Raw genomic sequence first — 15,752 nt, forward strand, 5'->3', positions numbered from 1 at the left:
TTTTGGTTCTCAGACAGCGCTGAAGCACCACCTACTGGGGAACTATCACTTAATGCTCCTTTAATGCTGTTATATCGAGAATATCAAGACATAATTAACAAAAAGAAGCAATGCTGTTGCTGCTAAAAAAAATAGAGTTAGAGGCAGAGAATTGCTGAACAAGTTAAAATGTGTTATTTGACAGAGAATTAAAGGTTTATTCTCTAAATTCATGCAGCATCCAAAAAAGTGTGTGCACATTGATTATGTGTCTACAGTAGTTGCAACCCGACAGACAAAATGGACATGTCAGCAAATCAAGAAAAAAATAAGGAAACAGTTTAATTAGGTAAGGTCTAGGTATAAGCTATTGTCATGTTTAACCTTAACCAACAAAAGCATGCATTGGTTATAATTCAACAAATGCAACTAATGATGGGATGATTTGTAAGTTATGTAAATAACTGATTTGTTTGTTCATCCATTTGCCAGTTTTTGGCTCTATGACACCCATCCATCTAAAAAAGTATTTCACTTTGATTTTCTTGTAGTTGTATAATTTGTGCCAATCTCACTTTTATATTAATTATATATTATAATAAATGTGATGTGGCCATTTGAGGGTGTGTGGCTGTAGTAGACAACTTTAATTAATAGTGCTGGAGCAACTGTTAAATGTGTGTGAGGTGTTCACAGGGGAGGATGATTTTATTTGAATAATATATTATCTAACAACTAATGTATTTCCAATTGCACACAATAAAGAACATTTATTGAAATTACTTTTCTTAGTTGAGAAATGGTTGGTAAATCAGCCTGTCCAGCATGTCCAGATTTAGATCTGGGCAAGGGGTCAGGAGACTGGACTGGCAGGGGTACCTTCTGCCCCTTAGAAGATAACCGTTTAACTCGCTTAGTAGTGTTGTGTTGTTCTTCAATAATCCGTTGGAATGAACGAACTGAACTGAATCACTTCATTAACTGATTTGTATATTTCTCAGTACAAAGAGTTGAGGAGGAGGTTGACGCTTATCCCGGCATCAACTGCTTTAAGTGAATCATTCTACCGTTTCCTCTTGCTGGGTATATCGCGTCATGCCACAGGATGTGGTATCTGTTTCTCCAAGCTAGCAATCACAAGCCACATGAAACCGAACACACACACACACACACACACACACACACTTGTCTCCCCCAGTACCCATTATCTTAACAAAAACAACATACAGAGCAATGCAAACAAGGGCAGAGGAGACAGGAGAAGAGAGATTGTGTGATCTTGTACTTGTGAGATAAATTTTCAGTGGGAGATAAGGCATTATCCTCACTTCGCATTTAAAAGAATGGTGTGTGTGTGTGTGTGTGTGTGTGTGTGTGTGTGTGTGTGTGTGTGTGTGTGTGTGTGTGTGTGTGTGTGTGTGTGTGGTTAATAGTTATTTTCCTCACTGTATCTAAAAGTAGAATGGGAGGCAGATCTTTTAGCAATCAGGCTCCTCTCCTGTGGAACCAACTCTCAGTTTTGATCCGTGAGGCAGACACCCTGTCTACTTTTAAGACTAATCTTAAAACTTTCCTTTTTGATAAAGCTTATAGTTAAAGTGGCTTAGGTTACAAGGAGCTACCTCTATAGTTATGCTGCTATTGTAATGAACAAAGGCTGGACCCAAGATTCAACCAGGACAAGGTCAGTGACGTTTAAACGAGACTTTATTTTATGACGTGAGCACAGCAACTCGGAGCGCTTCTTGCCGTGCTAGGTCTGAAATCCCCTGGAGGCAGAGAAAAAGGTCAGTGTTCTACAAGAAGCTGCGCGTCACTGTACAAGGGCTAGATAACTAACCTTAACTTAAGGTAACCAAGGCGCAGAGTGCCAGCTTAAAGCTGGAGAGCGGGGTTGGAGTCAGAAGTCTGAGTATCGGCGGGGATTTCCGGGTCGGTGGTCCGAGGTCAGTCCGTGGTCGAACCCGAGAGAGCGGAGGTCCAGCGGCACGACAGAAGGGCGATCCAAAGGCGAGGTAAGGTCCGGTCCGGGTCCGATAACATGCTGGGTTCAGAGGTACACAGGGGTTAGTCAGGCTCAGTTACTCACGGGCAGATAGGGTTGGGCACACAGGCAGGCAGTCCAGGCTTGGCAGAGTCAGGAGTCCAGAGGCAGATCCGATCAGGTTTTCCAGGTAGGCAGACACAGTAAGAGCGGGGTCAGGCAGGCTCAGAGAGAGAAGGCAAAAACAGGTTGGGAAAAATACAGGCAGGTTGATAGATTTCAGAGGACGCTGGATTGGTTTTACCGGGATGCCACAAGACAATCTGGCACTGGTGGCTGATCAAATGTTAGGTTTTATACTGTTGAGAACAGGTGGAACTGGTGAAGGATGATTACAGGCAGGGCAGGTGTGCTGAGTTATGGATGAGACCAGCACCAGTGGCGAGATCATCACAGCTATAGGCTGCTGGAGGACAACAGGGTCTATTTTTCTCACTCTGCTGAGTCCTCCTACTGTTCTCCAATTTGCATTGTTTGTTGTTATTTCAACAAAGGCTGTTAACCCCTGTTAACCCCTTTTTTGTCTTTATAGTAGGTACACTTGGTCCAGTTGAGGTACGTCATCCGCTATTATCATATAACATAGAAAGTATTCCTTTGTGCTTCTGTGCTTTTTACGTCTCTGCTCTGTCTTCTCTAACCCCCAGTCGGTCATGGCAGATGACCGTTCACGCTGAGCCTGATTGTGCAAGAGGTTTTCCTCCCTGTTAAAGGGGAGTTTTCCTCTCCACTGTCGCTTCATGCATGCTCGGTTTGAGGGATTCCTGGTGAGTCAACAACAATGTAGATGACTGTCCACTGTGGCTCTGCGCTCTTTCATGAGGAGTGAATCTTGCTTGCCAAAACTTGATAAAATTTGCTGGGTTTCTTTAGATAGGAAACTTTTTGACCAACCCTAATGATTTTATTGCATTTGACTTTGTAAAGTGCCTTGAGATGATATGTGTTGTGAATTAGCTCATGTCTCATGTGAAGAATATTAGACTTGAGTCTTGGCATGAATCCTGCATGGGGACTCCTCCCCTAATTTGTCTGATGACTGTCATGAAATTGATAAGATTGTGTACAGGGCTTTCTTAACCCCAGTACAGTGAATGACAACCGGATGATTTATCTTTTTAACTTTAGAATTTTAATATATTTGAGATCCTCCTCCCAGCCTTAAGCACTTTAATGCACTGTATTTAAGATTAAAGCAAGTGCTATGCTGTTGATGCTCACTCTTGCAGGTTATAAATATAGTCACATATGTGACTCAGTGGGCTTGAGGTTTATTAAGAGTGGAACGGAAACTAGATTAGTCATATTTTACACACCAGCTGTGGCCTTTTTTCTCTTCTATTTGCAGTTCAGCCCCTGAGAAGATGAGATGGGTGCTTCTAAATGGCTCATGTTTTTTGTATGCATTTATTTGACACGTAAGTTCATTTCTGTATAATTTATCCTCTATGAGATATAGTTTTATATGTCTTCTTTTCAGACATTTTATCAAGAGATTTTATTATTGTACATTTTTATTCATTAGTTACACCAGAATATGGTTTTACATCCTGAAGTACTCCCATACCTGATTTTGTTTTATTTACAGAGTCTGAAAATGAAGCCTCATCCTGGATATCCACATACCCAACCTCAGTTAAAGGTCTCCTTAGCTCATGTGTGGTGATTCCTTGCTCATTTAACTACCCAGATCAAGGAAAACCACATGATTACACTGGGATTTGGTATAATCTGGATGGTATAATTTTTCACTCAAAGGAGCCTCAAAAGATGTTACAGAAATATAAAAATCGGATTGTGCTGGTTGGAAAACTTGAAGAAAAGAACTGCTCTCTGAAGATCGATACCCTTCAACAAAACGACATAGGGCCATTTAATTTCAGAATCGAAATCAAGAACTATGAAAGTTATAGCTACAAAAATAAAGTCTCCATTTCTGTTATCAGTAAGTACCTCATAATTTTATGCAATAACAAGCTGCAGTGACCTTCTCTCCAGTTTTAGTGTTCCTGTCATGCTTTTTTAACTTTTTCAGTGTTCAGTTAGTACCGATAAAACATTTTACATCTGATCATTATACTTGTTTTAAGTGTTTAATCACCTTAGACCCATTTTACAAATCTTAATCTTTTTGTGCCATTTTAACTTTCTTCTGTAGCAGAAAAATCCTCTGACAAAAGATATAAAACATTAGGAAATTGCTTGAAAACTATGGCAAATAAATCTTCAAATATATAATTGCTATTCTGTGGCACCCATGAAAACTAAAACAAAAATCAAAACCTCCGTAATATGAGTTTTCTATCTATGAGCCACGTTAAATCACTTAAAGTCTAACTCTTGGACTGAAAGTATTTTTACGCAGATGCATTCAAATAGTCACCAGAGTAAAGAAATGTATATTATATGTGAATTATGTGCGCTGTTTGGAAGTAATTTTGATAAAACTTGCTGTATAAGCGAAAGAGCCCGAACATTCTTCAATCGGGCTGCTCCGGAGTGTGACGTCACAAACAGAACTAGTACTGTGCATCCGGCTGCTAACACTACGACTTTCGCTACCGATTTATTAAATTTAATTAATAACTCTTACTCTACGTACAAAAAATGTTTAAAAAAAATGTCTAATACATCTACAAACTCCACCTCAAGCATCGGCGACTCCGATACTGAATATATATACGAAGAAACAGAGTTTGAACAAGGGGAACCTAAGGAGACTATATCTAACGATGGCCAAGACATAGAGCCCATGCTCCATTGTAAGTACCCCTCAAAATCCTCGCTAAAACACTTTTGTCACTGCCGGCAATCCAGTCCTTTCGCGTTTCTTTTACAAATTTATCCCATTTCTTTCGGACCTTTTGATCCACCGGCCAAGTATGTAGCGCTACTTTCTGGCCTGAACTATACCGCGGTGAAGTTGGTTTGACATTGGATATTCAAGCTCCGCGGAGTCAGCGGAGCACTCTTGAGAAACAAAAATCAAATCAGATTTGTTGGCGGTCCCACCGCGTATGGGAGAAGGGAGCAGCTGAGAGACGCTGGCCAAAATCGGATAAACCGTGAGCTAGATCCCGCTGACTCCGTGGAGCTTGAATGACCAATGTCAAACCAACTTCACCGCGGTCTGCACTAGGCCTATAAGCGACACTAAAGCTACCAACTACGCACCTAGAAAGCATTTTATTGTGGACTTAGTTCGGTGATTTTTTTTTTTAAAAGCGCTTGCTCAAAGTAGACGTGGATCAGCAGATTTGGTGTGTGAAAGAAGATACTGTACGGTGTAAAAAAATGCGCAATATTTCATATTTAAACTTAATTTGAACACTTTTGATACATGAATATTCAAAGTTTACCTTGTTCTGGAAGTTATTCAACGGTTTTCAGGATTTTTTTTTTTCAGTCCAAGAGTTAGACTTTAAGTTACTCCTGTTTTGCAGAGTATAATTTAAGTTTTGTTCTTAGACTGTTTTGCTGTTCATACTTCAAAAGCCAATTTCTGTTTCTGTTTCTCGAAAATGCTAGGGAACTTCCGCTTATGTTTGAATTAATGAGAAGCTGCCACACACTGAAATTCTTAGGGACATCTTTGAAAACTTCTCATCAAGTCAAATTATTTTATTAATGCATTTATTAATGCAGCTCCTGATATTTATGACATGAGAAAATGTCCTAAATATGATTTAACTGGCATTTGTGCAACTCAGGCAACAGAGATGTTCTGGAAGTGAAACTCTAAGTTTAACATTCTTAATAATACTCAAAGTCATTTACTTTCTGTTCCTTTATTCAATGTTCATCTTTTTTTAACACGTGCTGTCTGGCAAAGTGGCAATAAGAATTGTTGTCTTATTGTTGTCTGATAAGAAATGTTGTCTTATTGCCAAAAAGAGCCCCACAGATTTTACTTTCACAAGCGAAGCCATAATGCTTTCGCTCTAGTGCTCTGCATGATTTTTTACATGCAAGTAGCTTTATTATTATTTATGCAGGGAATATTTCATGTTATATGGACATTAAAAAAGGAGAAACGATAAAAGAAAGAGGAGAGAAAAGGGAGACAATGATACCACATCCTCTGTCTGCTTCCTCACTCACCTTCAAAGAGAGATGTAAAAAGAAAAACACAACCAGCCCGTAATGTATTACAGACACAACCAAGTAATGCCTTAATGCCATCACTAAATTATACAGTATTAATTAATACGACATGTATAAAGAGACAGCTGAAGATGATAATACCGATTTTCTGTATGGAAGTGAGTCTGTAAGTACTTGGATCCAGGCACCTGTAGGTGTTTGTGAGAGTGCGCTTGTGTATGTAAAGTTTATCCATGAGAAAAATGCACAATAATGGCTTTGAAGAGCCAAGACCTGCCACTCAGATGTTCATGTTAAATGTGTTGTTTGATAGGCTTGGGACAGCTTTAGAAACTGCAAATTAGTTTTATGCTAAATCAAGTGAAACTTTAATCAGAACACATTATCAGCATGGGATGTAATATTTTTCTTTCCTGTTTGTGAATACTGGACCTTGATTATTCTGATAGCCTGTCGCTATAGTGTATCTCTCTTGTAAACACAGGTAACCCAAATCCCATCCAATTTTCCGTGGCAGAGGACATAAAGGCGGGACAAAAGGTGTCTGCATCTTGCTCTGTGTCTCACTCCTGCCCCGCCTCTCCTCCTGCTTTCAAGTGGAGTCACTCTGGAGAGGAGATTCATCAGTCCCAACACCTTGGCGATGCTGAGTGGAACGAAAAATCTATTCTGACCTTTCGCCCAACCCATATTGACCACAACAAGACTTTACAGTGTACTGTAACATACAAGGGAGGAAAAAAGCAAGAAAAATCCAAGATCCTTCATGTAAGACGTGAGTGTTCAAAAAAATAAGTGATTTGACTGATTTTATGATGACATTTTGCGTTTAAAACCAAATTTTACTTGTCAAGTCACACGACAGTAAACCTGTCGTGTGACTTGACATTGAAGAAATAAATACTTAACAAAAGAGAAGAGATATTATATGAGGGCAAGAAAGTCTAATGAAAGCAAAGATGAGGAGAAGTTAAATATAAACAGAAGAAACCCAAACTGCACTGAGGCCAAAAAGCTGAAGACGCAATGTGACAAAGTTATATTTTATTGCTATGTGGTTTTAAGAAGTCAACGTTTTGGGACATTTTTTTACCAACAGATTTTTGACAATGTCAGTGTTGTGACAGTTTCTCCTTAATAAGGAGAACACTACACTAAATTAACGCTACTTCTAAATTCATATCACCTTGGTTAAAATGAAGTAATTCATGTCATAGTTCACCACTTATACTTTCTGAACTAAGAACACTGAGCAGTTTTAATTAATGAGGAACCAGCTTTCATTCATTAAGTAATTATATTTTACTGGGATAAAAATGACTTAAAATACAGGTACTACATCTCAAAAAAATTCAATATCGCATAAAAGTGCTATATTTTTTGCCTTTCATTTCAGAAAGTGAAACAGTTTTTATAGCGATGCATTACACAGAGTAAAATAGTTAAAACAATTATTTCTTGTTCTTTTGATGATTATTACTTAGAGGTAAAGAAAACCGAAAATTCAGTGTCTCAGAAAATTAGGCTAGTATATTAACCCAATTTAAAAAAAAAGATCTTTTAAGTGCAGATGTCAGGCTTCTGAAAAAATGTCAATTTCTCTGCACTCAACACGTGGTTGCTCCTCCTGCATGAATTACTGCATAAATGTGTCGTAGCAGAGAGTAAGTCAGCCTGTGGCACTGCGTAGGTGTAATGAAAGCCCAGATTACTTTTATAGCTGGTTTAAGGTAATCTGCCTTGTCTGGTGTCTCTCATCTTCCTCTGGACAACAGCCCATAGATTTTCTATGGGGGTCAGGTTAGGGGAGTTTGCTGGCCATTCTAGAACAGGAACACCAAAAGCTGGTCGTTGAACAGCATTGGCTGTAGACTTCAGAAAGCCCAGTGGACCAACACCCGCAGATGACATGACACCCCAAACCATCACTGACTTACTTACACTGCAGAGTAAGTAATTAGACCAGACATCAGTGCTGAGGCTCAAAACAAGAACAGATCAGAAACCAAACTTAAAACAATACTTGCAAAAGAAACCTCAAAACCCACACTGACACAAACCAAACTAAGACAGAACCTAAACTAAAAAGCTGATAGGACAAGTGGACATAACAGGATAAACTAACCAGTAAACAAGAATCTAGACAAGACAAAACTCAAAGCAGGAGAGTAAAATAACTTAATCTATTAAACCAGAATATTACAAAACTATCTCAAAATGTTATCTTTGTGCATCTATAGATAAGAATGTATATGTGTATAAAAAAAGTTTTGAATTTTTTATTACACAAGTTACAAACTTTTTACACCATCTACAGTTTTTCACACTAGTTACAATTTTTGCCTTGGTTAATGTTTGATTACAGATAAGAAGCATAAAGCTATGTATAAAACTGTGAATTTCAGCTCTCGAGTACAACCTCAGACCGATTTTCTTCCTCTCTGCTGATTAGTCAATGTCAATTACAGATTTAACAATCCTATCAGAAAACTAATGGATTTGGCTGCTAGGGTTGTTCTGCTGGGTTGCAAGTCCTAGAAGAGTAATGCATGTTAAAGCTGGAGGATGGAGCTCTGTTCAGAAATTTGGTTATTAAAGGAATATACAGTTAGAGATTGATTTTGTTTTTGTTCCACTAAATGATAAAGTTATGAACACTTGAGAAGCAGAAGTGCTCACACCAACCCCCTTTCTTTACTATGCACTACTATTCCAGGACTTGCAGCTTAGTAGTGCAACTCTAAAAGTCAAACACATTTGTTTCCTGATTGGATTGTTAAATTTGTTATTGACAGGACATTGACCATTCAGCTGTGAGGAAGAAACTCGGTCAAAGGTTTTACTGGTAAGCTGAAACTTACAGCAGAGTTTAAACCTGATCCTTAACCTTAAACCGTTTAATCTTTAATCTTTTGGCCTCAACAAAAAAAAAAGACTATAGCCTATATAAAAAATACAAGTACATACCTTTTTTACGCACACATAAATACCTATCTATGGATGCACTAAGCTACAACTCTCAGACATTTTGCTTTACAATGTGTAAAACATTATTACAACTGCACATTCTGATTTACAGGCACAATATACATGACTGATTTGCGCCCATAATATGCTCAAGTTTGCATATATAAAAAACAACATTGTTTAGTTCAAAGATCTCAAGAAAATGAGGGTCACTCATAATCATATTCATTCATGACCATGATTATGAGTTATTTAACAACTCTGGTTAAAATAAGGTCAAGATGTGGAAGTATCTTTATCTCTCACAGAGTCACAAGATTCAACAGTCATCTATACTAGGAAAAAAAAACATATTCTAGTGTCTAATAGCTGAACTAGTCTGCACCATATGGGGCCAGAATTTTCCATTGATTTACTCTGTCATGACAGTGCTGTACCAGAAACTGTCCCAAACAATGTCATTGACATGCCAGTGATTTTTATTTCTTTATGCAGATCCACCAGTGAATGTAAAGGTTGAGTACAAGTCCAACGTATCGGAGGGAGATACTGTGGATCTGACTTGCTCCAGTGAGGCTCACCCTCCTGTCAGTCGCTATGAGTGGCACAATGAAACAGGTGCAAACCTCTCTGAGGGAAACCTGTACGTAGTGTCCAATGTCTCTAGAAACATAGGAGCAATGTACTGTACTGCTATCAACAACGAGGGACAAGCTAGCTCAAAGTCTGTGCTGCTCAATGTTCTATGTGAGTAAAAACAACAGAGATAATGAGCTTTTTTTTTTCAATTTCTCACTGAATGCTAAGTAGAGTATTCAGTGAGAAATGCATAGCTGACTACTGCTACATTGTATGATTAAATGTGTTGTCTTAACAGATGCTCCTGAGGTCAAAACTGAGTTGTCGTGCTTTTCAGAGGGCAACTGGGTGAAGTGTGAGTGTATTGTGGACTCCAATCCTCCCAGTACAGTCACTTTTAAGCTTGGTGACAGAATTCTGCCAGGAGCTAAAAATGTTCAAGATGGTTCCTTTAGTCTAAAGGTTCTTTGGAAAGACTTAGAGTCCTACAAGTTTGTGCAGTGTTTGGCTGTCAACATACAAGGCAGGGCCAACCTCAAACTCTTTTTACCTCATGACGGTATGAACTGATATCAGATTTCAAGATTCAGGGCCAAACATGGTGAATAGAATAAAAACATTGTTTTATTTCTGTCTTGACAGGTATAATGCTTTACATTTTCATTGCTAGTGGCGTAGCTGGGTTGTTGTTGATCATTTTACTTGCAGTGGGAGTTATTAAGAAATGGTGAGTAAAAATAAGTATTGTTCAATGAAAGTTATATAATTAGTGGTATATATGGCCATTACATGAGTAATGTAATCTGCATACAATCTATGCTATGTTTATGTTGAGAAATGTATTACCTTTTAATAGACATTACCTTGCAGATGGAATAGTGTGTCTATTTACAAATGTAAAAATTTCCAGTTTCCAGAGGATTTTTAAAGTCAGGTAGTTTTTGACTATTTTATTGTTTATTTGCATATAACACCATGCTCTTGTTAGTTGGGCCTGAGGCAGGCAGTTGCTAAGTTTTGTTGTGAGAAAAACAATGTTATGCTGTTTTCTAGCACTAAACTTTAATCATAGATGATATTCATATTTCTAACCTAGGGAAGAACCCAATCAAGAGAGTATCAATCTACAAATATTTAGGTATCGGGGTCTTAATCAGATGAAAGCCATTCTTTCAGTATGCCTATTTATAATTTAGTAAAAATACTTTTATTTTAGACATAATGCCTGTCTAAGTTTATCACTCAGGAAAATCCCTGTTTAGGCCAAATTTTGGAGCATTCTTGTTGATAAGCACTTTGCTTCCTCCACACTTCATTATTTAGATCTTATGCATTATTCTTCACCACTAATAACAGATGTATTGCACATAATGGATCACTGTTACTTTATATTCTTGTTTCTTGAAGTTCATTAACCACTAGTATGATTTTATGTACACGGCTATTCTGGTTAAACTCACCCTCATTTGTATACATTGTTATTATCTCCAATTGCTTGCTTAGCTTGTAATCCTTGAATCAGATTGTCTTTTAAGTACCCTGATTTTTTTTCTAAACTTAGTTGTGGAATATTCTTAAGAGTATAATAATACTTAACACTGTTGTCTCTCTAGAAGAGTTTTAAGCAATTTCTATGGTTTAGTTGGACCTTGCATTTCAATTATGTTGACTCTATTGTATTTTGATTGATGTCAATGGCAAAGCTTTAGTTCATAATCTGTTGCAATGGTTTGGAAAAAAAATATCTTAATCTGATTGGACATCACTATTAAATAATCATTGAATCAAATGCTTCTTCAAGAAAATATTTTTGATGATATTGTCGCATGCTGAACATATGTTAAAAATGTCAACCCATATCTAATAAGTATGGGTTCCCCTTGGAATAGATAATCCTTGCAATTTGCAAGATTTTTACATTGCTAATTTACTGTAAATTGTAAAAAAAAAAAAAAAAAAAAAAAAAAAAAGAAAAAGAAAAAAAAAAGAAAAGCTCATATTAAAATTTTGCTAAAATCATATTACAGTACCTGAAAGGAAATAATTTTTTATTACAAAAACAGTTTTCAATTGTCTCTACCTTAATTTTTCCAGCAGGGGGACATCTAGAGACACTTCAGGATTAGGCCAGAATCCCGCAATTACACATAAAGCTTCAGAACCTGCACAGATGGTCTCAAAAAGGTTTGTATTATTCACCTCAGATTTTCATCTCATTTATCTTTTCTTTGAAAATATGTTTGCACATCTTTTAACCTTGATTCTTACATGCATTTACTACTTTGTTTTCACAGGAAAGAGATCTGTGATAATCCACCTTATTCTGATATTTATCTGAATGAAAATATGTATGGAAATGTTGGGGTATGTATTCTTCTCTACTTTTTTATTCATTTTAAGCATGCATAATTGAGTACACTAATTATATGCTGTTTCCTTTTCAGTTTGGCTTGGATGATCAAATATATGCCAATGTTTAAGGAATGGAAGAATAGCTGCTGTCCGTGCTTTTGCTAGTGTTGAAAATACCTTGTTTTGAAATCTGTATTTATGAAAATCCTGATTATTTTTAAAGCATTTGGGTACCATTCAACTCTCTAATGTTGTTCAAAGTTGATGTTAAGTTTATTGGTTTCTTCTGCTTGCAGCTAATACCTCTCCAAATAAGTCTTGTAAATACACGCTTGAATAACGACCATTAAATTGTTGCAAAAAATGAACCTTGAATGTATTTTCAACTCTTCTTTATATGGTAGGACTTCCCTAGTTACAACATATTTTGAAAGCGATGTTGACTTCAGAAATTCCTCTTTTGTTGTAAAGATTGCTTTATTAGCAAGTTTGGAAATAAGACACTTCTGAGGAAAGAGCTAAACTTTCAACAGAAAAAAAGTTCTGGCAGTAGCTGACCTGCAGGTGTTATATGTGCACAAGTCAAGACAAGTGAGACTTGAATAACCTGTCAGATTATGATTACTCAAAAATAAAAGAAGAAAGGGTGGCTCTTGCTGAGGGTGTGCTCTTGGTTAAGTGTGTTAAAAACCCATGGGTGTTAATATAATTCAATTCAATTTATTTATATAGCGCCAATTCATGAAACCTGTCATCTCAAGGCACTTTACAAAGTCAAATTCAATCATATTATAAGTGTGTTCAGAATTAAATTCCAGAAAATGAAGTGACTCAGAACCTTGGTTTCCAAACTGCATTTGTAATCTTGATATAAGTATCATATACGTATATTTCAAAGAGTCAACACCTGTTACTTGAAAGGAAAACTAAAATGTGTATACCTTATTTGTGTTTGGCACTCCCTAGCCATATCTGTTTAACCAAGCAGCATATCTTATTTTTAAAATCCTTCACAACGCAGGAAAGTACGACTCATACAAAGGGAAGTAATGCTGAAGAGATAACACATATGTGGGAGGAATATATCCCAAGAAAGACCTCTCTGCACAGGAGGACTAGTCCTGTTACTTGACTTGTTCTGACTGGACCACTACCACCAATCTGAAATGAAAATATATACTAATGATATATATGGTGTGTGTATATATATATATATATATGGTGTGTATATATAAATGTACACACACATACAATTGTTTTCTTCCTTAGATGTTATCCTGTGGTATTAATCCCGAATGAAGTACTGGTTTAAGGGGATTTTTTGTCTAGTATTTTGTAACTCAATGTACCAGTAGCTGTGCTGCAGCATGATAATGCTAGGTTGTACCTAAATAGAAACATAAAGTGGAACTTGGTTTCAGCTGAACTTTACCCGAGTGCCTGGGCTAAGACATGTCACCAAAGATGATATCTTGTACTTCTGCAAAAACTGAGTGCTGCAGAAAGAGGATAAGGTTTAATTTTAGGAAAAAGTGAGTAATCTAGTTAGGTTCCTATATGATTGGTAGCAATTCATCAGGGCATGACATTCTGGTCTTTTCCTCCCTGACCATTTTTCCAAGTGAAAAATACCCCTTAAAATTAGTCAGTTCCACAACTAATGTGCATTTGGTGATTCAAAAGTTTATAAAACACAAAAATAATGCACATTTAAATTAGACTTTAATGCCCTTTTCATCTGAGTATGTAGAGTCAACAGGGAACATTAAAGAGCATCCTATCCTGCTCAACAGATAAAAGCTGATGACTCCATTGTTCTACTATCCACATTTCTTCTGTAAGAGACCCCTTGCTCACATGTAAAAATGCTGCACCAGGAGTTGTCAGCACAATGCATCACACATGTCGGAATAAGGAGGATAGTAGTGCTGCTTCTGTCGCCATTTTTGCAGTGTTTGTTTGTGAAGGTTCTTTGCTGCTGCCTATTCAATGTGTTAAGGTAAATATTTTACGTTTGTCAGTCTGCACATGCAGGAAGTGACAGCTACAACAGTTCCCCACTTTCATACTGCTGGAGGATAATTGTATGTGTCAGAATCTTAACACTTTGATGAAAGCCTAACACAACAGAATAAGAAAACTAGAGGCAGTTGGAGAGTGATATTATATACAAGTTTATTTGAGATATTTTATGAAAAATTAACAATTTGAGCTATATATGATTTATTAAACTCTAAAGCATTTTACAAAATCACACAAGACTAGGGAAAAAAAATCCTAAATTATGTCCCCCTAACACAGGCAAAAGAGTTAGGTGCTGAAAAACCCGATCTTCAAAGGTAATATGAATTGAAGTATGCAACAATGCCAATTAATGGTCTCTCTAAATGCGGTTTATTTGTAGTTTTCATTAGTTCAGAATTTGTTCAGCAGAATCATTTTGCCATAATGGCAGAAAATTATGAAAATGTTGGTCTAATTAAGTTCTTGATTTTTATTGGACCTAAACAGTGAAATTGAATCTAGGTCCTCTACCTGAAGAGAATCATAGAGCTCTGTGCACTCTTTTTCCCTGAGTACACTACTGTACAGTTTAAAGGCTGGTTAAAATCCGAGGGCAAAGGCACAAACATAAGGGTTGATTCTGTTGTCCACATAAAGTCATTAAGCCGTTTGGACCTCATTTTCTGTTTTCCGGAGCGACTCCAGTAGAATCTAGGAGGAGATGTTGGACAGGTGTGGGAAACGGTGCAGGTGGCCTTCACTTTATCAAGGACGTCAAGAGACATGGTCGGAGGCTCAGGAGTCTCTGTAGAATGACATTTTATCAAAGAAACATTGCTTGTTGTCAAAATTATACACATTTTACTATTTTTAAATAAAGGCTTTAGGATTACTCAAGGTATCCTGTAGAGTTACTGCAATATTTCTGAGCTGTGTGAAAACGAAATTTCGTTCTGTATGCACTTGTGTATACAAAATGACAATAAAGAAAGTCTAAGTCTACTAAAATAACCGTCAATGTACCCACTTGAGACATCAATGGTTACAGTATTTGTTGAAAAGGTGAAGCTTTTGTGCTGTGGAATCTCAATCCTGAGGTAAAAAGGGCCAACATCAGTGGTCCTGACACTACTTATCCTCATGGTACAGTTGCCGCTTCGAAGGTTTCCCATGAGTTTGGTTCGTTTTCTGAACTCCTGCGTAAGTTTGATCTTAGGGAGATTTGTTGATACGATCATCTCCCCTCTCTTCCAGAATCCTACCCATCTGTTCAAGATTTTCTTGGTCTTGGGGTAAGTGTAGACACAGGGAATGACCACACATGAGCCCTGAAGAGCAGGGATGTTTGATGGCACCTTTATTAACCATTGGTTGGATGCAGACTGAACTTCAGGGATCCCTAAAACAAGCAAAAACAAACAAACAAAAAAGGGATTTTTTTTTTTCAGTCTGAAGTAGACAATAACATATATTGGGAACCTGCATTTTAAGTTGAAACTTACCGCAAACCATCAGAAACGAAAGCCACAACTTCAGCTCCATCACTAACAAAATCTAAAACCAGCATAAAAATTGAGGCAAGTATATCAAAGCCTTCAGTGTTGTTAAATTCTTCTACACCTATGTATTAATGACTCACTTCCCTATAAATTTCTTTAGTAACAAAATTAAAATAAATGTTGTAAGATTTGAATGTTTAGAGTCTACGACTTTGCCTCTGGTC

General features: G+C 37.1%; 2 protein-coding genes across 5 annotated transcripts; one reads left to right on the forward strand and one right to left on the reverse strand.

The window, feature by feature from the left end:
- The first annotated feature begins 1,641 nt into the window (after window positions 1-1,641).
- On the forward strand, window positions 1,642-12,400 carry LOC105920912 (B-cell receptor CD22). 4 transcript variants are annotated; one of them, XM_036128164.1, is made up of 10 exons: window positions 1,642-1,663; window positions 3,372-3,441; window positions 3,612-3,968; window positions 6,612-6,902; window positions 9,590-9,841; window positions 9,972-10,232; window positions 10,316-10,400; window positions 11,768-11,857; window positions 11,968-12,037; window positions 12,118-12,400. In XM_036128164.1, the coding sequence occupies exons 2-10, from the start codon at window positions 3,393-3,395 to the stop codon at window positions 12,151-12,153; spliced, it is 1,491 nt and encodes a 496-aa protein (XP_035984057.1). In that variant the 5' UTR covers window positions 1,642-1,663; window positions 3,372-3,392; the 3' UTR covers window positions 12,154-12,400. The 4 variants fall into 4 exon arrangements, with proteins under 4 accessions (XP_035984057.1, XP_035984061.1, XP_012712025.2 ...); XM_012856571.3 differs by lacking the exon at window positions 1,642-1,663 and adding an exon at window positions 1,709-1,994; XM_036128168.1 differs by lacking the exons at window positions 1,642-1,663; window positions 3,612-3,968 and adding an exon at window positions 1,708-1,994.
- A 1,778-nt stretch (window positions 12,401-14,178) lies between these two features.
- Window positions 14,179-15,752, reverse strand: LOC105920915 (myeloid cell surface antigen CD33). Its single transcript, XM_012856574.3, has 3 exons — window positions 15,532-15,752; window positions 15,057-15,428; window positions 14,179-14,834 (listed from the first exon to the last, which is right to left on the reverse strand). Exons 1-3 carry the CDS (start codon window positions 15,569-15,571, stop codon window positions 14,557-14,559), a joined length of 690 nt encoding a protein of 229 aa, XP_012712028.2. The 5' UTR covers window positions 15,572-15,752; the 3' UTR covers window positions 14,179-14,556.

The sequence above is a fragment of the Fundulus heteroclitus genome, chromosome 3 (assembly GCF_011125445.2).
Source record: "Fundulus heteroclitus isolate FHET01 chromosome 3, MU-UCD_Fhet_4.1, whole genome shotgun sequence".
Classification (NCBI taxonomy): Eukaryota; Metazoa; Chordata; class Actinopteri; order Cyprinodontiformes; family Fundulidae; genus Fundulus; species Fundulus heteroclitus.